Source organism: Acipenser ruthenus, chromosome 1 (assembly GCF_902713425.1).
Source record: "Acipenser ruthenus chromosome 1, fAciRut3.2 maternal haplotype, whole genome shotgun sequence".
In the NCBI taxonomy this organism is placed as follows: domain Eukaryota; kingdom Metazoa; phylum Chordata; class Actinopteri; order Acipenseriformes; family Acipenseridae; genus Acipenser; species Acipenser ruthenus.
Genome location: NC_081189.1, coordinates 89,739,229 through 89,765,715, shown reverse-complemented (window position 1 = coordinate 89,765,715; position 26,487 = coordinate 89,739,229). Strand labels below are relative to the sequence as shown.

Here is a 26,487-nt window from a genome sequence, read left to right as displayed (position 1 = left end):
AAAAGAATTGAATCTGTTCAGTCTTGAATAAAGAAGACTACGCAGCAATCTGAGTCAATCTCTCAAAATTCTAAAAGGCATCGACAATGTCAACCCAGGGGACTTTTTTGACCTAAAAAAAGAAGCAAAGACCAGGGATCACAAATGGAGAAGAAAATAGGAGGCACTTTTTTACACAGAGATATGTGGGAGTCTGGAACCAACTTCCCAGTAATGTTGTTGAAGCTGACATCTTGGGATACTCCAAGAAGCTGCTTGATGAGATTCTGGGATCAATAAGCTACTAACAAGCAAACGAGCAAGATGGGCCGAATAGCCTCCTCTCGTTTGTAAACTTTCTTATGTTCTTATGTTCTAAATAATTGTCTAATTATGTTTGAGCCAGGGGAGCTCGGATACATTTGATATACAATACTGAATTATAAAAAAAAAAAACCACAGAAATTACAATTTATAGGTTCTTTGTGCTTTTTTTACATTTCAGGTTTTTTGGTTATTCTTGGATTAAAATAAAGGGCGACTTCAATTTTAGAAACTTTGCTTAGTGTAAATGGTATTTCTCGAATATAATTAAAAGATTGACATTGTAAATCAAACCATTTACAAATTGCATGACATCTTGGAAACCAAACAATATAACTTTCAGTCTTATTTTAAATTGCTCCTGCATTTTCCTAAAGAAGAAAACATGCTGCATCAATCTGGAATAGTCTGGTATAAAGGCAAACCGTTTCATCAGAGCTGTTGTAAAAATCGCAATCTATATCATTATCTGTAAGTATACAGTCTCAATTCACCAGCGTTTCTGGATGCAGTTCACTGTTCCTGGAGCCCCAAGACGAGAAATACATTCTCCAGCATGCATTGCAATCGACCACTGTACTACTGGTTTTTCATAGGGGTGGACTGGCATAAAAATTTTTTTTTTACATGTATTTTATGAAGGAGTACATATCTCGTATATGTTGTATACCTTTAGTGATTTTCACATATATATTAACGTAAATATATACAAAACGACGTCTGTCTGTGTGTGTGTGTGTGTGTGTCTGGCAAAAGTTAATATCATTGCTCCCCCGCAGTAGTCTGTGGTATTCTATACCGGAAATTAAGACTTGACCATAGACGTCCTAAATCACGGGCTGGCGTGGGAATAAAGAAATGTACTTCAGTTTCTGAACACATGCGCAGATATTTTTTTAAAAAATATATATTTATACACCTTTTGTTTCGTGCATAAAAGAAAACAACCCGTATTAAGATGTATGACCAAGACGAAGGTAATATCGTTGCAGTATGTGTTGTAAGTGTTTTGTACTAGTATGCGTTGTACATGGCGCCATCGGAAGTTTTAATTTAATTTTTGATAGGATTGCTTTGAAAAATGTGGCGGAATTAATTCCGTTGATAACATTTAATTTAGATTGGTTGTGCTTGCTTCTGTGCATCAGTTCTGGGATATGAACCTATCATTTTTTGTCTTGCATAGTCGTAGGCATCTAAGAGCCCTGTGACTGTGTAGTGCATGTGTTTGTGCAATTTTTCAGGGAGAAAAGTTCATTTGTACAGAATGCATATAGCAAATTTACTACAAAAGTACCAACAATATTTTCAGGTACAGTACTTGCACAATCAATAGAATCTGTGATGCTGTAGGTGAAATAGGACCACTGATCCATTTTGTGTGGAACTACCTAAAACCCTGTAGTAGTGCATCCACAAACCAACAGATACTACATTTAAAAATGACATTGAGCCTGTGCTTTTTTGTTTTTAGATATTCAGTATGATGAAGATGAGGATGAAATCACTCCAGATTTGTGGCAGGAAGCCTGTTGGATTGTTATTAGGTAAGTTTACCAGTATCTCTTTTAAATTTCTATGATCTGATTTCATTTAGCCTTTTTAGTTCTTAGTGTCACTTATTAATCTAACTGGATGAGCAGGATCCTAAATTGTGTTTTTGTCCCTAATTTTAAATGTTTTATTTCTGTCCGTCTAGCTCATACTTTGATGAAAAGGGCTTGGTACGACAGCAGTTGGATTCATTTGATGAATTTATTCAGATGTCCGTGCAGAGAATAGTCGAGGATGCCCCTCCAATTGACTTGCAAGCTGAAGCTCAACACACCACTGGAGAGATTGAAGAACCGGTACGTTTTTTATTTGTTTGTCTAAGCTGATAAAACCAAATAATTTCACTGGTGAACGGGCCAAGTGCTTTCTTACAGTGATTTACCAAACAAGCTTAGATGGTTTCAATGGCTTTCTCTTGTTCGTAAATTGTCTTCATGTTCTGATAACTTTTAACTGTGTGTATCCTTGCAATCCAACTTTTCAGAGTTTCAGGAATATATATAGAGTTCCATGTATGTTAAATACATATATATTATTATTTTCCATTTAAGCCTCGTTATTTGCTGAAGTTTGAACAGATTTATCTGTCTAAACCAACACATTGGGAGAGAGATGGTGCTCCTTCGCCTATGATGCCAAATGAAGCCAGGCTCCGAAACCTTACGTAAGTGGTTTGAGAGATTTTATTTCTACTTTCTGTTATGGAGCAAATTTGTGTTGCTGTTAAGTTTCACCTTAGGAGGTGCACACTTATTTTTCTATATTATTATTATTATTATTATTATTATTTTCTTAAACACCCTTATCTAGAGTGACTTACAATTGTTGCAAGATATCACATTATTTTTACATACAACTACATTATTTTTTACACGTTATTTTTACATACAAGTACCCATTTATAGAGTTGGGTTTTTACTGGAGCAATCTAGGTAAAGTACCTTGCTCAAGGGTACAGCAGCAGTGTCCCCCACCTGAGATTGAACCCCCCGGGCAAGAGTCCAGAGCCACTACTCCACACTGCTGCCCCAGTAGTATTGCCGCTTATTGTAAGTTATTTATTATAATACAGATTTACTGAACACAAGTTTCCTGTTTGTGCAAATTATCAGTTTCTACAGATTTCAACATTCCCATGAACACTGTCCACCATTCTAAAAGACGGGTGTAGTAATACAGGTCTACGAACAGCAAGCTGTGGATGCTTCTGATTCGCTCAATACCCATGATCAGAATGTGTTTGTATCTGGGACCACTGTAAGACACAAATGAGAAAATAAAATGTGCAGTACTTTTTAAAATACTTTTCATTGTACTGTAATTGAAATGTGATTTTAGTGTTACTATAACTACTGAAACTTCACAATATGGATTTGGCTTAGACTCCTGATAATAAAAATAATTGCGAAGACCCATTTTTGCTGGTCCCTTGAAATTCATGACTATTTTGTTTTTAATATTCAATAACTCAGTCGTCTCTGTTCTCAATATGATGTATTATAGGCGGATGATGGAGCAATAACGTTTAAGAACATTATTGTTTTTGGCACAAACATGTTCATTTTAATTTAACTTGTTTTACCTCACACTCATAGTATTGCTGTTTTGAAAGTTCCAGGTTTATAATGCTGCGGCTACTATTTAAAAGCTTAGTGCAAGAGGTGCATCTGCCCTTAGGAGAGTAGAAGCCATCCTGTCTAGGCTCAAGAGAATGGCTCACCTAGCTCTTTTAACGCTTAAGTGACACTTTTTTTCCAGGATTGTGTTTTCACTGCTCTGCCCTTGTCTTCATGTACAGGTACTCGGCGCCTCTTTATGTGGACATCACAAAAACCATAATTAAGGAGGGAGAGGACCAACTGCTGACACAGCACCAGAAAACCTTCATTGGAAAGATCCCAATCATGCTTCGCTCTACATACTGCTTGTTGAGTGGCCTGACGGATCGTGATCTTTGTGAGTTGAACGAGTGTCCCCTGGATCCTGGTGGCTATTTTATTATTAATGGATCAGAAAAGGTGAGTCTGAAAGTTTAAGGATCTGGTCACCTAACCGACTGACTGTTGCAATATATATTTTGTGTGGGCTTCTGTTGCAATTAGCCATCCACATATCATTCTGAGCACCTTTACAGTAACAACACCTGTTTTGTTGAACAATTGAGGGTTATACATTTGGATGTAGTTCTTTTGGTGCCTTTTTTTTTTTTTACCCCAGTTACCACGTAATCCACATTGGCTGATCTATTGGTATATCTTGTGGTAGTGGCTGTTCTTAATTGGATTAACTTGTGTCTTTCCTTTTTAAAGTTGCAGCCTGTGTTAACATTGTACTTTTTGCTCTAGGTTCTGATTGCCCAGGAGAAGATGGCCACGAACACAGTTTATGTGTTTGCAAAGAAAGATTCTAAATATGCTTACACAGGTGAATGTCGATCCTGTTTGGAAAACTCTTCCCGCCCAACAAGTTCAATATGGGTCAGCATGATGGCGAGAGGTGGACAGGTAAGAACGCATTACTTGACGGGTCTTAAAACACGTGTAATGCGCTTGGTGTCATAAAAAACAATGATAAATAATATGAACTCTATGTACTTGGCTCTCTGCTAAATTTAAAGAGCTTAACCTCTTACGCCCTCTAGTCCCGCGGGCGGAACACGGAACTGCACGTAAATATTATATTTCATAACTCATTTGTAATATTACAAAAGCAAAAGAGAAAAAAAGCTGACTCGATATCAAAATCGTTGTTTTCCTACCGTCAAACAGCGAAGGAATTTTTCGAATCCGTCATTTCACCGCTGAGATATCCCATTCGCAATGTGTCTAGTACCCCCATGCATTCAAAACAAAAGCAATCGACTAGCTTGCGTTTTGCTGCTCTGGTCTTACAACCTTGATGACGGTAAAGTCTCCCTGATCACGTTGTAGGGGAGGTCACAAGCTTTCCATTCATGCCTTTACTTTTTGTAGCCCAATCCGTCACAGAGTAATCGATGTGCAAACAAACACGCCCACCTCTTGAATGAGATAAGGGGGAAAAAAAAGCCTTTCAAAGGCAAATGCATGTGGCAATGGCTAGCCTGTGAGGTGCCAGAAGATAACATCCCTTTTAGAACTTAGTGTATCAATTGACATAAAGATTTACACAATGTTTATTTTTGGAGAGGTTTGGGGACCCTTGGGCTTAGCTTTATAAAAACTCCCGTAGAATTTGATCCCTTTGTTCAAACAGTTCCAAATTTTTACCCAGTATAGTAGACATGTTGGTGATCTTTTCATATGCTACAAGTTGAAAAAATGACTATAGAACATAAAAAAATGAAAAGCGTTTGTTGTTTTTTTATGTATTTTTTCTGGATGTCTCCTTCCAGTGTGGTACTGAGTAAGACTTTTATCACACCTGAGGTTTTAGTCTTGATGCCCAAGGGGTTACCTTAAATTCAAGCCCTGAACCATGCCTGTGCTGTCTATACTTTGGAAGATATTGTGATTTATTTAAGGGCACAGCCCCCCAGGCGGAAATTGTCTGTGAGGGGCTGGGGTTTTGACAGGTTAATATTCAATTGGCTGGTTTCACAGATGGAATTGGCATTAATTCTGAACTACGTTATGAAGTGGCATTAGATAGTCCCAAGAATAGTCACCTTTTTTCTCTTTACAGTAAGATTCTCTTGCTAATGTTTTTTTTAAACCTGTTACTGGTTGAACTATTCTGTTTCACTTCAGGATTTAATCCCAATCCAGGTACTCATGGTCAAACCTTTTTTTGCTCAACAGGGCGTAAAGAAAAGTGCAATTGGTCAGAGAATCGTATCCACATTGCCATATATTAAGCAAGAAGTCCCCATCATCATTGTGTTTCGTGCTCTGGGGTTTGTGTCTGACAGAGACATCTTGGAGCATATTATTTATGATTTTGATGACCCAGAAATGATGGAAATGGTAAGTTGTAGGTATTTATTTAAGGGAATAAAACAAGATATGTACACACCCAGAAAAGGCTGCATCACCATATGAAGATATTAAACTTGGAGTGATAATGATTGAAATTACTTTAGTTGGAAGTGTTGACAAAAATTGAGTAATGGAGCAGGGCATTACCTGAAACTGAGCTAACTTGCTTGTTTTGCATAATCAGTGTGCCTGTAAATTATATAAAAAAAACAAATATATGCTGTGAATTCAAGGGGACCACATTCTAATTCTAGAAAACATATTTGGTTATAATTGATTAATTCTCTCTGGTACAAGTACAAGCTTGAAAACCCACCCCATTGCATGTGGGCGGCACAAATGTAGGCCAGTCCAGACTCCTATTTTATCTTGTATATTTTTTTTCCAGGTCAAACCGTCGCTGGATGAAGCTTTTGTTATTCAGGAACAGAATGTGGCTCTGAATTTCATCGGGTCAAGGGGTGCGAAACCGGGAGTAACGAAAGAGAAGAGAATTAAGTACGCCAAGGAGGTCTTGCAGAAAGAAGTCCTGCCACACGTGGGTGTCAGTGACTTCTGTGAAACAAAGAAGGCCTATTTCTTGGGGTAGGATGCAGTAACCTTTTACCTAAACCTACATTTTAGTAAATATATATTTATCAAAAAATATAAAAGTACAAATACCAGCACAGTATGTCCAGTTGCTTCCAGGGTAGTTAAATTATAGGCATGTACAACTTTCAGCAACAAATAAGATAAACATGCAAAGTGTGTAGGCCAATATGATAGTGTTGTTTATAAATGACATAATCAAGCTTGCACCTTTTATGTAAAATGTGGTGGTTAAGGTAAAAACCATATTTAATACGTACAGTAACTCTGTGTGTGATACTACACATTAGGTGCCAAGTATATTCTAAACGTTATTTGTAGGCCTCTCCCAGGACCTTGATCATAAACTTTTTCAGTATGTTTTGTGTTTTAGTTGCCTAGGAGAAATGAAAATTGAGCTGTTCAATAAAAAGTCATTTCTTTTTTAGGTACATGGTTCATAGGCTTCTACTGGCTGCTTTAGGCAGACGAGAGCTGGATGACAGAGATCACTATGGAAACAAAAGACTAGATCTAGCTGGACCCTTACTTGCTTTTCTATTTAGAGGGTAAGACCAATTACTTGTATTTCTAATTTGCTTTCAGACACATTGAAGTATCTCTTGTGCACAACTACACTGTAATTAAGGTTTAGAAGTTTAAATGAAAATGCCAAATTGAATTATATGTTATGTACAGCTGTGGTTCCCTTTCAAGTATGAAATGTAACCATTACTGTATGGGTATTTAACTCTTAAAGACACATGAAATATTGTATATACCAAAGCTGGTCTCTGAGCCAGTGATGCCGTCATGGCCCGCCCCCGAGGGCACAAGGACTGCGCTCACAGATCTCGGGACCATTTCTTTCAAGACTGACCTGATTGGAGAGCCTTGTTCAGATAAGTAATTTGTTGCTTCTGTCTGTATATATTTAGCATTTATTGTGTTTTTACATAAATTCTATGTGATATTTAAACAAATCGCTGTAACAGTTTTTACTAATTACGCCTGTTGCGTGTACTACAGCCTGTTGCGTCCCACTTCAGCTTTGTGCCCCGCGGGGAGACAGCGACTCAAGTCGCTACTTGCCAGGGATCCAGCAACATAAGTCTACTGACTTTATGCTCTCCCTCCAGGCTGTATAGCTCTCACCTGGAGCTTATAATATTTCTCGTTTTTGCCTTTTACCACAATACGAGACGTTTTATATTTCTGTAATTGTTATATTACTGTATTTTCTCTTTGTATTTTCTGTTTTTTTTTAACAGATGCTACGCGCAGGTCTGTCTGCAACGTGGTGCTAAGCACATGAGCAGCTGCTGGGCTCAGAAGCACTGCGCAGGACCAAGATACTCACTTTGGTTGTTGTTGCTTGCAATCCCTACCACTGTATCTTGATGCTGTTTTGGTGACAGCTTTTAGCATCACCATTGTGAAGGCTGTTGGTACTTTCTAACAAGCAGGCTTCCCTCAGTCTCGTGTGTGGTACTGACGGCGTGCTTTTGCCAGTGGCTTTTACATGTGGGTGTCCCTGTAAGTTGCCACCCGCAGTACCAGGACCGAGGTTACCTCAATTCCCGGTGCCGTACCCATACCGAACCGGTGCTAAACCAGTCCTGCTCGGATCTTGACCCACCCAGTTGATATCTGTACGCAGACTGAGGCAGCACCTGTACAAATCTGTCTGTACACTGTATTGCTTGCTCCTTGCATCATGCCTGGGTTCTATCCCTGTGCCAGTCTGCTTATTGAGGACAAGCACGGCAGGTGCTTCCTGCCTGGGGCCAGAGCACCCCAAGGAGGATCTGGCTAATCGCAGCTTCCGCGCCCTTTTTCCAAGCACTTACTTGAGAAGCGGCTACCCCGTAGCTCTAAGGAGTGCTCTACGTCCCTTACTCCTGCTCAGCGCTCTTCCCAACAGGTTTTCTTTGCCAAAGGAGAACCATGGAGTGAACAGCGTACGAGTTCTGTATCATACTATTTGGTATCTCCCTAGCTACCTGTGTCTTCTTGAAGTGCATGGAAGCTATCTGGCCCCACTGAGACTCGGGCATTGGAATGCTCTATTATCTGGACAACTGGCTCACTTTTGTGCCCACACGGAACTGGTCATCGGCCACCTTCAACGGTTGGGCCCTACGGTGATTCATGCAAAAAGCCAGCTCACGCCGGGGCCATGCTGGGCACTCTGTCGGACGGCAGAGTGCACAGAATAGCCGCATGTTGGGAGCTATTTCCACTTAACAGAGCGTTCACGGTAGTTACATTCCAGAAATATCTGGACTTGATGGCAGCAGCTTCCCAGACCTTTCAATTGGGTCTCATGTGCATGATCCCTCTGCAGGCCTGGTTCAGCAGCAGGGTTTTTCAACCCGCGTTGAACCGCGACTGCCTATTAACAGTGTTCCACCATGTTTGAAGGCGGAAACAGCCGGCCCATCTACGCCTAGGCGGGGTGCTGTGTGGAATGGCCGGAGTGTTTAACCCCCCCTTGGTTGGTCTTCACCAATGTTTTGGAATTGCCCAAGCGCCGCGACCTGCTCAGTCAGGCACGGAGGACCTTGTAGCATCCCGACCCATTGAGCCTACAGCTCTGGGTCTGGCCCCTGAACGGCTGCATTTGAGCCATCTGGGGCTTTTTAATAGGGTCACCGACACCCTGCAAAGTGCCAGAGCACTGTACACACATTCCCAGTACAGGTACAAGTAAAAGGGGCTCCGCTACTTTGGCTGCCTATGAAGGCCATTGTACTTGCTGGAGGCTAAACGTGGTGCTTAATGCACTCATGAAGCCTCCATTTGGGCTCCTGCATTCAGCTGAGCTGCAGTTATCGCTCAAAGCAGCTTGCTCGCTATCACCTCCACAAAGCGGGTTAGTGAGATGCAGGAAATCTCAATAGCGAAAGCCTGCTTAATTTTGACAGAGGCCAGGACAAAGGTCATGCTCTGTACATGGACATATGTAAGACAGCAGTGTGGGCTACTCCCCATACCTTCACTGGGTTCTACAGACTTGTCGTGGATTCTCAAAACCCTGGTTTTGGAACTAGTGTTAAGGGCAGCTTCCCAGTCGACCCTTACAACACAAGCACAAACAGCCTTCTCATTTCCAGTCGGCAGCCGGTTAGATTGCTGTCTACTTTGCCAGATGAGCTGCCTAAAATAGTTTTTACAGTGCTTGTATGTTCCAGTCAATAGTATTCAAAATGTTTGTTTTGTTCCAGTAAAATAGCAGCGATTTCCCAGAGTATATAGCTGCAGAACAAAGGCCCCCACAGGGTAGCTCACACAGGGTAGTAATTTGCGACATCCCTACCACGTGACCACAATACCCCATGAACCTTAGGTTTAGGGTTAGGTTATTGTTGTGTGTATCTAAAGTTGCAGCCAATACCCCACGAACCTTAGGTTTCGGATGATTTTTAATGATTTTTGGTTTCAACAATACTTCCAATATTTCCATTTGAAGTACAGTACTATGCAAAAGTTTTAGGCAGGTGTGAAAAAATGCTGTAAAGTAAGAATGCTTTCAAAAATGGACATGTTAATAGTTTATATTTATCAATTAACAAAATGCAAAGTGAGTGAACAGAAGAAAAATCTACATCAAATCAGTTTTTGGTGTGACCACCCTTTGCCTTCAAAACATTCTTCTAGGTACACTTGCACACAGTTTTTGAAGGAACTCGGCAGGTAGGTTGGCCCAAACATCTTGGAGAACTAACCACAGTTCTTCTGTGGATTTAGGCAGCCTCAGTTGCTTCTCTCTTTTCATGTAATCCCAGACAGACTCGATGATGTTGAGATCAGGGCTCTGTGGGGGCCATACCATCACTTCCAGGACTCCTTGTTCTTCTTTACGCTGAAGATAGTTCTTAATGACTTTCGCTGTATGTTTGGGGTCGTTGTCATGCTGCAGAATAAATTTGGGGCCAATCAGATGCCTCCCTGATGGTATTGCATGATGGATAAGTATCTGCCTGTACTTCTCAGCATTGAGGAGACCATTAATTCTGACCAAATCCCCAACTCCATTTGCAGAAATGCAGCCCCAAACTTGCAAGGAACCTCCACCATGCTTCACTGTTGCCTGCAGACACTCATTCGTGTACCGCTCTCCAGCCCTTCGGCGAACAAACTACCTTCTGCTACAGCCAAATATTTCAAATTTTGACTCATCAGTCCAGAGCACCTGCTGCCATTTTTCTGCACCCCAGTTCCTGTGTTTTCGTGCATAGTTGAGTCGCTTGGCCTTGTTTCCACGTCGGAGGTATGGCTTTTTGGCCGCAAGTCTTCCATGAAGGCCACTTCTGACCAGACTTCTCCGGACAGTAGATGGGTGTACCAGGGTCCCACTGTTTTCTGCCAATTCTGAGCTGATGGCACTGCTGGACATCTTCCGATTGCGAAGGGAAGTAAGCATGATGTGTCTTTCATCTGCTGCAGTAAGTTTCCTTGGCCGACCACTGCGTCTACGGTCCTCAACGTTGCCCGTTTCTTTGTGCTTCTTCAAAAGAGCTTGGACAGCACATCTGGAAACCCCTGTCTGCCTTGAAATTTCTGCCTGGGAGAGACCTTGCTGATGCAGTATAACTACCTTGGGTCTTGTTGCTGTGCTCAGTCCTGCCATGGTGTATGACTTTTGACAGTAAACTGTCTTCAGCAGCCTCACCTTGTTAGCTGAGTTTGACTGTTCCTCACCCAGTTTTATTCCTCCTACACAGCTGTTTCTGTTTCAGTTAATGATTGTGTTTCAACCTACATATTGAATTGATGATCATTAGCACCTGTTTGGTATAATTGTTTAATCATACACCTGACTATATGCCTACAAAATCCCTGACTTTGTGCAAGTGTACCTAGAAGAATTGATGCTGTTTTGAAGGCAAAGGGTGGTCACACCAAATATTGATTTGATGTAGATTTTTCTTCTGTTCACTCACTTTGCATTTAGTTAATTGATAAATATAATCCATTAACATGTCTATTTTTGAAAGCATTCTTACTTTACAGCATTTTTTCACACCTGCCTAAAACTTTTGCACAGTACTGTAGTTTCCAATTTCATATACCTATCACTTGATATTTATGTACTGGACTTTTACTTTCAAGATATGTTCAAGTAAATGCCAATACATCATTATTTATTGTTATTTGTATTTATTTTAATCAAGCAAGTGTTAACAGAATTAATACAACTTACTGTAGAATCGATTTAATGTTTACAGAAAATGCAACAAACAAACTTCTGAAAACTGTAAAATCAACAGTGTTCGAAATCGCAGTTCTAACAAGCACATTTTTAAAAATGTATTAATTAATTAATTAATTAATTAATTAATTAATTAATACACTTGCGCATTCTCTGACGCGGTAGTTAATGAGAAACGGCGCCATGGGAAAGTATGTATACTCAGAATTTTGGAAGACTAAAAATAAATGTAAGGACTGGTTGGTTCCATGAATATTTTTTAGAAACTTAATGTGTCTTGTTTTTGGTTTTTTTCTATAAAATGCAAAGGGATAAATTTGAATACATGAAAAAATAGAAAACAAAACACAGCTCATGGCTTACCTCTTCTATAGTCAAATTTACTGCCAATTAATACTGCTTTTTATCTTTAATTTCGAAATTGCTTCACATTTCTCTTCTGTCTCACGTAGTATTATGGTAGCTATATAATATGACATTGTTTGTTTGTTTGTTTTTGTGCCTGAAATATAATTTCTCTGTTTCATTGGGGTCTGGTCTTTCTTTCACCACTTTTTTCTGTGTGTAATTATTGCAAAACCAAACAGTTTGCTTAAATATGTGGACTTTACTTACTTTGAAATTTACTGTGTGCTAACACAAGTTTGTGATTTTAAAATTCTAATTTAAATAATTTTAATTATCAGACACAAGTAACTTTTCCTTGCTCTTTTTAAATCTTGACGCCTAAAATCATAAGAATGAACAAAGTTCCTTACTTTGAATTTTGGGTCCCTATTAAGGCACATATTTAGGCCCAGGATATACAGGATTTAGACCCCTGCAAACCCCTGACATTCGATTTTCGGTGGGGGGCGTTGCCACTTGCACCTGCGCTGGGGGAGGACCCCCATACCCCCCTGCCGTCTTGGGATTTCTAGCCTCCTACTTTAAATGAAAAGACTGCATAGAGGTGAGTTTCTCCCTCAATTTTTTCCCCCTAGCTACTTGTTACTGGGGTTCCATATGGTAAAGCACGGGGCAGCCGCTTGCTTAGCCATGTAGCATTCCAGTCGTTCTGCAATCTTGCCCTTGCAACGGTTTTGGTACACTAATCCATACGGTAATGGTTACATTTCTTACTTGAAAGGAAACGTTAGATTATTATCATAACCCTGGTTCTCTGAAATAGAAATGTAACCATTAACCTCCAAGGTCGCTGCAGCCATGATTGCAGCAGGCTTGAAGGAAAAATGATGCAGAGATCTGTGAGTGCAATCTTTTTGTGCTCTCCAGGGTGGGTTCAATAACTAAGACATGCCCTAAAAGTTACATGCTACTGCTGTTTTTTTCCAGAATGTTTAAGAACCTGTTGAAAGAAATCAGAATTTATGCACAGAAATTCATAGACCGAGGGAAAGATTTCAATTTGGAGTTGGCTATCAAAACCCGAATAATCTCGGATGGATTGAAGTATTCTCTGGCTACAGGAAATTGGGGCGACGTGAAGAAGGCCCATCAGGCTAGAGCTGGAGTGTCTCAGGTAATTATCGGGAAGATGAAACGGACCGTGAAACTTACATGGCATAAACAGACATTTTCGCATGTTAGGATTACTACCAAATAGCACCTCCACTAAACCCAAGAACACCCGCTGTTATGGGTCCATCAACCTGTAGTGATAAACCTTATAGACACTGCTACACACGGCTATGAAACCAGTTAGACAAAATAACTGCTGCTATTCCTGCTACACACACTTTTTCTGTAATGTGTGGTAGTGCCTTTTTAATAAATTGACATAACCATATTTAACTTGGTGAATAACTTTTACTGTTGGAACAGTTAACTGTCCTGTGTAACCACATACATTTCTGAAAGTAAAGCTTTAAAAAAAAAAAAAATCGGGTTTCATGTCATGTTTAAGTGGAATCAACCCTCACGAATAATTTCGGTTCATATGCTGCGACTTTAATACTTGGTGATTTTGTAATAGGGGGAAGTCATTTCCTTCCTGCCGCCTTGTCGTAAGACACCGAATCAGCGGTTTGTTATAATGCTCTTTGAGTGCATTTTCACATTGTACACCAGTGCATTCAGAATCTGAGCCTTAAGAATTCCATTGAATCGCACCTTTCTTAAAAAAAACTGGGAGGCTTTAAGAGGGATGGCTCTTTAACACTACACTGGCCCCAAATTGGTGGAGGGGAGGTACAAATGAACAAGAAGAAACCTGTCTACTGCACTTTGATTTCTCTAAATATTTACTTTGTAGGTATTGAATCGTCTGACTTTTGCTTCAACTTTGTCTCACCTGAGGCGTCTGAACTCTCCAATTGGTAGAGATGGGAAACTGGCTAAACCCAGGCAGCTGCATAATACGCTGTGGGGAATGATTTGTCCTGCAGAGACTCCCGAGGTAAGACCATCAATTTACATCTTGTCAAAACTCATTTCTTAGTTTTTTTTTCTACATTTTAGTGCTTCCCAGTACCAATGCTGCTTTTCTGTGACTGACCTGTTTTTAATGCTGATTGTGTTTCTTCATGCAACCTCTTCAAGTTGAGGAAGTGCAGCATTGAAGTATCTGCAGTAAGCGACCCTTAGAAAGCCATTCACTGGTACTATAATATGTGTGTGTTTCATATAAGAAAATGTTAGAACTCCAAAATGATGGCGGTACATATTGGGTACGGTTTACAGAAATGATCTTATTTCTATGTACTTTAAGTTTAAGCATATATTTCACATAAAGGGTCTTAGAGCACATTACTAAGCAGTACTGTAGTGGTGTATTTTAGATGAGGATTCAATACTGTTTTCACCAGTGAGACCATATGCTATTTTATTAATGTCTTTTAGGGTCACGCTGTAGGGCTTGTAAAGAACTTGGCTCTCATGGCCTACATCTCTGTGGGGTCTCAGCCTTCCCCAATCTTGGAGTTCTTGGAGGAGTGGAGTATGGAAAACCTGGAGGAGATTTCACCTGCTGCTATTGCTGAGTAAGTTCAGCTGTTTGCTTTTACATTTAAGGTCAAAATATCTTATGATGTGCAGAGTCAGTCATACACAGGAGCACAGGTTCACTTCGTGGCTGTGCAAAGTTGATTAACTTTGCTGATGATTCCACAGGGAGCCATCTGATCTTAATAAATATATGACCTTGTAATCCTACACCAGGAAACATTAATACAGTCTGACTTTTAAAACGTATTAAACTTTTGGAATGTAAGAGTGGCACCGTCACTCGCATAATAACGCTTTACATTTTTGTGGTGTGGAATTATGGCATTGGAGTTTGGTCCCTAGATTGTGCTGCTTTGAATTTTGCACTTTCAAAATGAAGCGTCAAAAGACTGTAAAGATATTTATCTTTTATTTCGACCCTTTCCCACAAGGAGCTAAGACCACCAGAGCTCCTTTTACATTGGCCCCCATTTGCTACTACAATGATATGACTTTCTCATCCTGAAGAGTGTGCTTAGGTTTGATATGAAATGTTACTTTTCAGTGCTACCAAGATCTTTGTCAATGGCTGCTGGGTGGGCATACACAAGGATCCTGAACAGCTGATGAATACACTGAGAAAACTGCGTCGCCAAATGGACATCATAGTGTCTGAGGTAAGGATTTCATTCAGCTAGCAGAAACTGCAGTTACTGAGAGAGATTTATCTATCTAAAAAAAAATTAAACATCTATCCAAACATCTTGCTGATTTACCACTGCATTAAAACATACAACTAATTACCTAATTTGCATATTTTGAGATTCAAGTTCAAAATGTTAATTATAAATTATTAACCTTGCCCTAGCAGTTGATGTTTTTATTAAATATTCCTGTCAGTAATAACAATAATCTTTCCTTGCTTAACTGGAAAGGGAATGTTTATATCCATATTGCAGCAGTCCTCTCTCTCTTGTGCTCCACAGGTCTCTATGATCCGAGATATCAGAGAGCGTGAGATCCGTATTTACACGGATGCTGGAAGAATCTGTAGACCGCTTCTGATTGTGGAGAAACAGAAGCTGCTGCTAAAGAGGCGACATATCGACCAGCTGAAAGAGAGAGAGTACAATAATTACAGGTAAATGCTAACCAGACTATTACATTGAGTTGGGTACATTAATGTTGAGTCTGTTAAGGAACATATCTTGTGGATTGTGTGCCTGTCACAGTAGCTGCATGAGCTGTTTATCAGATAAGTAAAATAGACTATTACTACTTATGACGAATCATATGGTTGGATAATAAATAAGCGATAATAAATAAGCAACTAAATTGGTACAGTGAATTTTATCCAAGAGCAGCAGCCAAATTCAGGACAAATGCATTTTTTTTTGTTCTAAATTTTAAAAATGAAACCCAACAAATTTGTATGCGTACACAGTGGTCTTTTTCATATTTGATAGCTGTCATTCTGTAGTTGCATCTCTGGGGTGGGACCAATGACATATGCATGCTCTTTGTGTTGTCAATACATGTTTTGCAGTCGTTCTAGTTTTATATGAAATGCCTGCTATAAAAGTCTTTAAATGTGCATTGTGTTAATGGAAAATGTGCCTGTTCCATTTTTGCAGTTGGCAGGATCTCGTGGCGAGTGGTGTCGTTGAGTATATAGATACCCTGGAAGAGGAGACTGTGATGCTTGCAATGACCCCGGATGACTTACAGGAGAAGGGAGTTGCCTATTGCTCAACTTATACCCACTGTGAGATTCATCCATCCATGATCCTTGGAGTCTGTGCCTCCATTATCCCTTTCCCAGATCATAACCAGGTACTTGTTTTTTTAAAGCTGTCTCCTACTCCTCATCCTAGAGAAGTAAAACTAGAAACCTGTCCTAAATTCAAGATCTCCTAAGCACTCAATTGTTAAATAATGTAAATAAGGCAGATGCAACACATCTTTAAAATACTTTATGCTTTGCTGTAAAATGTGGCATACCCATTCAAAACGTGTAATAAAACTATATACATAAAATATCTTGGAAACCAATTAAATATTCCCCAGGTACCAGGGGTTACAAGAACATAGATGTACTGAAATTTTTGCTGTGCATTATAATATATAAATAAATAACTTTTTTTTGTTTTAGTCCCCAAGAAACACATACCAGTCTGCTATGGGTAAGCAAGCCATGGGTGTTTATATTACAAACTTCCATGTGCGTATGGACACCCTGGCGCATGTGCTGTATTACCCGCAGAAACCCTTGGTGACGACACGTTCTATGGAGTACCTACGATTCAGAGAACTTCCAGCAGGTATGTGTCAAAGCAGAGTTTTAGTTTGAGAACAGTGTTTATTTGTTTGGCTGACGCCTTTATCCAAGGCGACTTAAAAATGTTATAGGGCAGTACAGGGTTACAATGCAAGCTTCATATTTAAAGTGTGTAGTTTAGAGTAAGTGCAAATTATACTACGAAAAATACAATATGGAATAAGATGCAACAAGTTCGGATTAAAACCATTTATATATGCAATGACAATAGTACTGCAAGCAGGGTTCATACAGTTTTTCTGATACAAATTAAGGACCTTCAAGGACCATTTTGACAATTTTAAGGTTCTAATTTTAAGGAGTCTGACACAATTTTCATTGTTGATAAGTAATAACAAATCAGTTTATACCTTGCGTATCATGTGATAAGTAAATTTAGTTTGTGATTTAAATATCCTGCATTTACATTTTTTATTTATTTTTTCGTCATTAGTCAATTGAAGCTAATTTAAAAAAAAAAAAAGTTACTGTTCCACATTACAATTCAATGCAAGAACCAAAAGCATTTATGCACTACACCCATATGAGCAAATGACTTGTCTGCATTTCTTCCTTTTAGTTTTCTTCTACTCAATTTGTGTCAAGCAGACATCGGCTTTTTGTTTAATTTGAATAGTAATATTTATTGTCTTGCTACCACTGAAACTAATAGTAGAGATTAAAGTAGCTGTGTCCCATAGTCCTGTTTAATTTCACACTAAGTATATCCTTGATGTTGATTTACTGCAGTCTTCTACAGTTTAGATTTGTGTGTCCTTTTTAATAAGTCTAAATGGTTTACATTCCCCAAAGGCGGCTTGTATAGGGACACACACACTGTATATATTTTCTTCTTTCAGGCATCAACTCGATAGTGGCAATTGCATCATACACAGGATACAATCAAGAAGATTCTGTTATTATGAATCGCTCTGCTGTTGACAGAGGCTTCTTCAGGTTTGTATGCAGCTCTTACGATTAACTGGCACTGCCTTTTCTGTTTAGTGAGGTTGTCACAGGCAAATGTGATTAGTGACTGTTGAAGAATTTAAGCCATTAGTTTGAGGGCCACTGTGTGTGTGTGTGTCTATATATATATATATATATATATATATATATATATATATATGACACACACACACACAGCATACTTCAATGTGGATGCTGTATAAGAATTTGTTGAATACTGTGATATGTTGCCAATATGCTTCCCTAGCTCACTCAACCACAATAATATATCTTTCCAAAAGCATTTTTCCTGAAATTTGTTAGTAAGCATGGTAAGTATTAATCTAAGCAGAATAAAAACACATGTATACAGAAAACACAAAGTAAGGTATTAAGCAGGAAAGAAGTTACATTTTAGGAAAACAAATGTAGAGTCCCCTTTAAACTGAACAGCCTCCCACTGCATGTTTTTTTTTTAACCTATAGGGGGCAGCACTTTTACAGTAAGAGTTGTAGTATGTTTTGGGATGCATAAATGTTACATTTAAACAGATACAAAAAAAATGAAATCAGTCCAACAGATAAGTACCTCATTGGCATTTAGATGAAGCACATATATATATATATATAATGTATATGTGGGTGTGTGTGTGTGTGTGTATATGTGTGTATATGTATATATATATATATAATTTATTTTACTAGGTCTGTATTCTACCGTTCTTACAAAGAACAGGAATCAAAGAAAGGTTTTGACCAAGAGGAAATTTTTGAAAAACCAACACGCGAAACCTGTCAAGGTAAGGGAAATCTGAATTAATATTGCAGTTTGAAACCTTTCAGCTGGTAAAAGCAAAGCTTGATGGCAAACTATTATCACGATACAATTTAGTGTAAGCAGTGCTCCTTACATATATATATTACTCAACTTACCCCCCAAAGTATACTTTTTGCAGTTTTGTATACAAATTTGATGTCCGGTTGTAGGTGCATGCATTTGAATGACTTGTTTTAAACATTTCAGGTATGAGGCATGCCATCTATGACAAGCTGGATGATGATGGGTTGATAGCACCTGGAGTTCGTGTCTCTGGGGAGGACGTCATTATCGGTAAAACTGTGACTCTGCCTGAGAACGACGACGAGCTGGAAAGCACAAACAGGAGATACACGAAGCGAGACTGTAGCACTTTCCTCCGCACCAGTGAAACTGGTATTGTGGATCAAGTAATGGTGACGCTCAATCAGGAAGGTTACAAGTTCTGCAAGATTAGGGTGAGTCCAGCTGTCGGTGACATGGATCAGAGAATACAGTTAGACATCGGACCGAGGGAAGGAGACGCTACTTCAGAGTCGTGAGGGTATAGGATAGGCTGCCCAGTCATGAGGCAGAATCATTTGAATCCTACGAGCAATCGGCTACGAGCAACTGGATGAGCTTCGACTGGTCTCTCGTTTGTAAATTTCAGGTCTCATCATGTTTCAGTTCAAACACTTGTTTCCATAACATTTGTTTTTCTCCTTCCAAAGGTGCGTTCAGTAAGAATTCCACAGATTGGAGACAAGTTTGCCAGTAGGCATGGGCAAAAGGGTACTTGTGGTATCCAGTATAGACAAGAGGTAAGTTTGTCACAACTATGCTTTTTTGTGTATTTTTGTGGGGTTTTTAATCATTTGTAAGCTAAATCTGCTTCTCACACTAGATATGTTTTACAGATATTTTAATCATGGAATTGTTGTCAGTATCAGTAGCGAGGCCATGTAAGGTGTTCCTCTATGGTGGTTTCAGACCACCCTCCTTGCACATCCTGTGGACAATACCTTGATATAGACAGGAGAATGTAGTAGGGGTGGCAATTTCAAATAGTTTCCTATTCAAATACATGCAGTCCAAAATTTTCATGTATTAGATTACCCGAACTGTAATCCCTGCTCTTACGCTCCCAAGAATAAAAGGCAAAAGCGTTTGTGTACTACAAGCAGACAGCATGACAGTAAGCTGGCCAAGTTTATGAAGTGTACAAACAATGTCCAAGGAGAGATTTCTTTCTTTAGTACTCTTTCTGTAGGCACAGTACCAAATAATAATTTTTGTTGTATTCAGAATAAAATAACATTTGTCATACAGCAACCTAAATATTCTGTTTAATTCTAACAAATAATAACATTCATAAAATAATAGTGCTAATATTGTAACCTGCCCAAAACAATAGAAAATATATTACAATAGTTTAACATTACTACCAATTACAACTAGCCATGAAATGAAGTACTGACCTACATCAAGTTACTTGGTTTATTCAGTAACCTGTAAATAATTAAACAAGGAACATACCTGGTTGTACTCTTAATGGTCAGTGCAAATGTTGATGTTACTCCATCCATTCACAAAGTCAACAGTAGATGTTTTACATTGAACTGCAGTCCAGAGTTTAAAAAAAAAAAAAAAAAAATGTTTGCTAATTTCGCGTTTATTAAAAATTCGTAAAATTAATGTGCCGTGAAATGTATTATTCATACATGTGCCGTACGTTAAAAGAAAAAGCGCAAACATTTCTTGCAGCAAAAATCGACCTTGAAGGCCATTAGCGAAATTAAGTTGCTGCAAAAAAGTCTTTTCTTATTAGTCACTGCGTTCTGCTAAGTATTCTAAGTAGTCTTTATATTAATCATAAAGTTAAATTTACCTTTTCTAATTTCCATGTTACCCAAGTTCCTTCGTTTAGCACTTGCTATATACATTTATTTTGTTTCAGTTTACACATTTAGAGTTCGCCAGTGCCGTGCTCCCGGAAGGGGTTTCACAGCTGCCTAGCAACAGCGCGGAAGCTGCTGTTTTGCAGTCATTATAGGGGACCTCAAAGCAGGGATCTGTTAACATTGGCTAAAAACAAGGCAACAAAATTGGCAACAATTGGAAACATAATCTGTTTACTGTAGAATTTTGCTGTTGCAAGCACTGCGTAATTAATTGGTTCCATTTAATAAGCAAATAACATCTGACTTAACACTTGTCAAGCATCTGCATTCAGAAAAAGATGTGTTTGCTTCTACTAGTAGCTAATATATAAGGCTTTTTTCCCCCACGTACTCCAATATGTAATATACATTCTAATCATTTATTTGTGTATTCGATTACACTGACCCATCCTTGGGATGTAGCCAATCTGTTAAAATGAGACCAGTAATTACTGTTGAATGTAAGGAACATTTTTAAATAAAGATTGCATGCGAATAGTGATGCGTGACCTTGTTTGGGCTAATCTCTGATTTTACCTCTATCCAAACTGGCCAGTGGGAATGGTAAGGGTATATATTCAATTGATTTAAATAGTGATGGAGCTAAATAACACCACAGCTTTCAAAATTAGATGAGACCCAACCTGTCTTTTTACCTACTTTTAAATACAAGTCCCCATTTTTTGTAATATTTTCAAAGGTTGCAATATGTAGATCCATCACCCTTTTAGATCAGTTGAATTTTCCACATATAGTTGTGACACCTCCTGTTTTATTAGGAACAGCTCCATCATTTTATTCCATCTTTCAGGTGGTTTAAACCAAGGGATTAATTGCAATGTAACGTGCAGTGCATGCTATACCCTTTTTAATGCTTCGTAGTCCGGCATATTATAATTGAGGGTCTGGAACCAACTCCCCAGTAATGTTGTTGAAGCAGACACTCTGGGATCCTTCACGAAGCTTTGATGAGATTCTGGGATTAATAAGCTACTAACAACCAAACTTTCTTATGTTCTTATAATTGGATATTTACTTTTTTTTATTTATTTAATGTGTGTTCTTTCTTAGGACATGCCCTTTACCTGTGAAGGTATAACACCTGATATCATCATCAACCCTCACGCCATCCCTTCTCGAATGACCGTTGGACATTTGATTGAATGTCTTCAGGGCAAGGTATGTTTGTGTGTGGTGTGTGTTTGTTTGTTTGTTTGTTTGTTTGTTTGTTAATTAATTTAATTAATTATACACCGATCGTTATTCTAGTGTTGACTAAATTGGGGGGGCAGGGCAGGGCAAGGCAGGGCAATACTTTTCTTGTTCAATTAAAACAGTGCAGACTTCTTGAACTATATAAACACCAATAGCTCAAACATCTGCTGATGTAGCACATGCTAAAGTAGGCAATGATCTGAATAAACTTTATCCTGCCCCCTTTTTTATTGTGATGTGATTCTTTTACCTGCTTATCACTCAAAGTAGACCTAATCGTTGTTTTCTCATGTGTTTTCCTGAACAGGTGTCGGCAAACAAGGGGGAGATTGGCGACGCCACACCTTTCAATGATGCTGTGAATGTGCAAAAGATTTCCAATCTGTTATCTGAATATGGTTATCATCTGAGAGGAAATGAGGTATGCCCTTAACACTTGTAATTCCAGTTAATTTATATTCTGTTTCTGAATTTTGATGTTTGGATTTTGGTGTTCATGAACAGTGATTCTCCGTATTCACAGTGCAGGGATAGCTCTGTGGTCTTGCTTTTTAACCCTTAGCGGTCCATTTATTCAGCGCATCTCAGGCGCGTCGGGTCCAATTTATTTTCACACGCGCAGTTTATTGTACTCGTGCTGTTTTAAAAGTGTTTTTTTCACAGTAAAACAGGTTTTAAAGGCACTGCATATCAACAGGACACTCAGTACTGCATCTCCAGCCCCATCCCACCCCTTGTTCGCTGTATTTTTCACATACCTCTTCATAGTCGTGCATACTGATAAATCACCTCCTGATCACTCGTTTTATCACCAAACTCCTCAATAATGCGATCCAAGTCATTATTTTATTACTATAACATCTCAAAAAGCTTGCAAATGTCTGTGATATTCTTTGAGCGCTGGATGCGGAAGCAGCTATCTTGTTTGTTTTTCCCCGGCTCCTATCGGTCTCACTCAGTCATTGAATGGTTTTCTCTGCTTTTTCCGGAGAAAAAACGACTAGACACCTGTGCTTTACTTCTTTGATGTCGGACAGGGTCAGACATAGGACCGCAAAGGGTTAATACTGCCTGCATGAACCCAGTAAAATGCATGCATTTGATGACAAGGGGCACCAGCTATAAGCCCCTATAAGGCCTTTTAAAAAGGTGGTCTAACTAAATTATATTTTGCAGGTGTTATACAATGGCTTTACAGGTCGCAAACTGACTTCCCAGATTTTCATTGGTCCCACATACTACCAGCGGTTAAAGCACATGGTGGATGACAAGATTCACTCGCGTGCTCGTGGACCTGTTCAGATCCTGAACAGGCAGCCTATGGAGGGTAGATCACGGTGAGTGCATTGAGGCTAAAGTTAAAGGGTGGAAAAAACGTGTTTAACTTAATTGTCTGTAATACTTCCCCAAGAACATGGCTTGCTTAGGGGACTAGAAATGTGTATTCGAAACCAATTCAGCTATCTAGTATTAATCAAATCAAAGTTAATTAAAGTAATCCTATTAATGGTAGTTTATCTGAATGCCTGGACTCTATATTGCATACCCTAGGGTTTTACACAGTAAAGACTAATTTCTACAAATTGTATTTTTTTTCTTTTTTTTTTCTTGCATATTGAATTTAATAGTACAATTTCAACCTCATTTTTATAGTTGGAGCATTCTATGATTCATTTGTTAATGTTAGAACTTCAACCTTGTAAATTAATAAAAAGAGGCTTTTTTTATCAATTCAGCATTGCAACATTTACCTAGTCAGCCCTAGTCACAGATGGACAACCTGGGTATGAAAGCGGCTACCTTACCTGTGCATTGAAATCTGTTTTTTTTTGTTTGTTTTTTTTGTTTGTTTTTTTCTTCCAGTGATGGAGGTCTGCGTTTCGGTGAAATGGAACGAGATTGCCAGATTGCTCACGGAGCTGCACAGTTCTTGAGGGAAAGGCTGTTTGAAGCTTCTGATCCATACCAAGTCCATGTGTGTAACCTCTGTGGACTGATGGCAATTGCAAATACAAGGACGCACACATATGAGTGTCGTGGATGTAGAAATAAAACGCAGGTAAGCTTTTATGAAACTTACAGGGTAAATTCACTGCTGCTGATTTTTTTTTTTTAAAACATATTTTTTTATTGCAAATGGTAATCTCTTTGTCTTCATATTCATTACACATCTATATGCTATGATTGTCTTGGTTAAGTTTGATTGTGCAAAGAGAAGTAAACCCTTTTTTGGCAGTAGTTTTGCAAAGCTGACGCACGCTAACAAAATGTGCAGGGTTATATAAACACCACTCGGGAAATTCCATTGAACTTGATATTGACCTCTGACCCAATATGGCTACCATTCCTCTTACGTTATTCTCCCAAGAATGCTTTGCTCACCGACACCCACTTCAAGCTTTTGTATTTAACCAGAGTCCAGTGCGTGGTATCATATTAACTATTTGTCTCTTTCTTTCAGATTTCGTTGGTTCGCATGCCATATGCCTGCAAACTTCTCTTCCAGGAGTTGATGTCCATGAGTATTGCTCCCCGTATGATGTCTGGTTAAAGACTAGAACTAGAGAGTAACTGTTCGGGGTGTTTCATCGGCAAGATATTCAATTGACAGATTTTTAAACTGCCACAGTGCATTCTTCGTGGCATTGAAAAGATGATCAGGAATTAGAAAACTACAATAGTTTTGCTTGGATATTGAAGACAGGTGTGTTTACTTTTGACAAAGTATTTTGCTTGTTGTAATGTCAATGTTTTGAGCACAAGCAACATATGCTAGTGGTTTTTTTCTTATTTTGTTATATAAGTAAATAAAAACTTTTTTTAAAAAAAAATTCAGTCTTGACAGTGAATTATTCATGTGTGGTTTGCTGATTTGTAAATTACAAGTTAACAGAGAAGGAGATGTGATACCTTTTTATTGGGCTAACGAAACATTAATAATCAATTAAATGCTGATTTAATGATATCTAGTTTATCAATATACAGTTTTTATATAAACTGTAAAGGTTAAGTATTTAAACCTTATAACAAAAACATGTAATATCTATTATCATTATGACTACACTAGTGTTTCTAAATTGGTTTCAGATTAAATTTGAAAGGATTATTCCCAACGTTGTTTTCTCATTCTGCCTTCAGTACCATTTTAAAACCTGCCATGCAAATTAAAACGGTTTGTACGAGGCTGTGCTCTGCTGAACTTGGCCTTTTTGCTTAGAGAGCTACTTTTTCAAAATCTAGAGGCTAATCCATGTTTGGCATGTTGCTAGATTTAGTCATGTGTCCACAAAGCTAATTTTGTTATGGCTCAAAACAACCATCTAAATGATGTCTCTATAAGTGCTCCAGAGCTATTTAATCTGCAAGCATGTTCTGCAGTTTTAGAAATGCCTGAAGGCTGAATTTGTCAGACAGCATCTCTGTTCAGATGATAGGAATACAGACGTGCTCAAATTTGTTGGTACCCCTCCACAAAAAACGAAGAATGCACAATTTTCTCTGAAATAACTTGAAACTGACAAAAGTAATTGGCATCCACCATTGTTTATTCCATATTTAATAGAAATCAGACTTTGCTTTTGATTTTTTATTCAACATAATATTGTAAATAATAAAACAAATGAAAATGGCATGGACAAAAATGATGGGACCGCTAACCTAATATTTTGTTGCACAACCTTTAGAGGCAATCACTGCAATCAAACGTTTTCTGTATTATTATTATTATGTATTTCTTAGCAGACGCCCTTATCCAAGGCGACTTACAATTGTTACAAGATATCACATTACTTTTACATACAATTCCCCATTTATACAGTTGGGTTTTTACTGGAGCAATCTAGGTAAAGTACCTTGCTCAAGGGTACAGCAGCAGTGTCCCCCACCCGGGATTGAACCCACGACCCTCCGGTCAAGAGTCCAGAGCCCTGACCACTACTCCACACTGTAGCTCTCAATGAGACTTCTGCACCTGTTAACAGATAGTTTGGCCCACTCTTCCTGAGCAAACTGCTCCAGCTGTCTCAGGTTTGATGGGTGCCTTCTCCAGACTGCAAGTTTCAGCTCTTTCCATAGATGTTCGATAGGATTCAGATCAGGACTCCTAGAAGGCCACTTCAGAATAGTCCAATGTTTTGTTCTTATCCATTCTTGGGTGCTTTTAGCTGTGTGTTTTGGGTCATTATCCTGTTGGAGGACCCATGACCTGTGACTGAGACAGAGCTTTCTGACACTGGGCAGTACGTTTCGCTCCAGAATGCCTTGATAGTCTTGAAATTTCATTGTGCCCTGCACAGATTCAAGGCACCCTGTGCCAGGCGCAGCAAAGCAGCCCCAAAACATAACCGAGCCTCCTCCATGTTTCACTGTAGGTATGGTGTTCTTTTCTTTGAAAGCTTCATTTTTTCGTCTGTGAACATAGAGCTGATGTAACTTGCCAAAAAGCTCCAGTTTTGACTCATCTACCCAAAGGACATTCTCCCAGAAGGATTGTGGCTTGTCAATATGCATTTTAGCAAATTCCAGTCTGGCTTTTTTATGTTTTTCTTTCAAAAGTGGAGTCCTCCTGGGTCTTCTTCCATGGAGTCCACTTTCGCTCAAAAAGCGACGGATGGTGCGATCAGAAACTGACGTACCTTCACCTTGGAGTTCAGCAGTTTGGCAGTTTCCTTGGTTCTTTTTCTACCATTCGCACTATCCTTCTGTTCAATCTGGGGTCGATTTTCCTCTTGCGGCCGCGCCCAGGG

At 38.9% G+C, this 26,487-nt stretch overlaps 1 protein-coding gene across 2 annotated transcripts; it reads left to right on the top strand.

Annotated features, from left to right (window-relative positions):
* The first annotated feature begins 1,108 nt into the window (after positions 1 to 1,108).
* Positions 1,109 to 24,559, top strand: LOC117420593 (DNA-directed RNA polymerase II subunit RPB2). 2 transcript variants are annotated; one of them, XM_034034078.3, is made up of 25 exons: positions 1,109 to 1,280; positions 1,778 to 1,850; positions 2,003 to 2,153; positions 2,409 to 2,521; positions 3,656 to 3,875; positions 4,203 to 4,361; positions 5,637 to 5,801; positions 6,202 to 6,398; positions 6,833 to 6,952; positions 12,934 to 13,120; positions 13,853 to 13,996; positions 14,440 to 14,579; positions 15,089 to 15,200; positions 15,510 to 15,664; positions 16,158 to 16,356; positions 16,676 to 16,844; positions 17,701 to 17,797; positions 18,494 to 18,588; positions 18,813 to 19,063; positions 19,319 to 19,408; positions 21,599 to 21,706; positions 22,050 to 22,163; positions 22,919 to 23,079; positions 23,606 to 23,801; positions 24,204 to 24,559. In XM_034034078.3, exons 1-25 carry the CDS (start codon positions 1,262 to 1,264, stop codon positions 24,291 to 24,293), a joined length of 3,525 nt encoding a protein of 1,174 aa, XP_033889969.1. In that variant the 5' UTR covers positions 1,109 to 1,261; the 3' UTR covers positions 24,294 to 24,559. The 2 variants fall into 2 exon arrangements, with proteins under 2 accessions (XP_033889969.1, XP_033889970.1); XM_034034079.3 differs by having other exon boundaries at positions 1,109 to 1,303.
* The last annotated feature ends 1,928 nt before the right edge of the window (positions 24,560 to 26,487 follow it).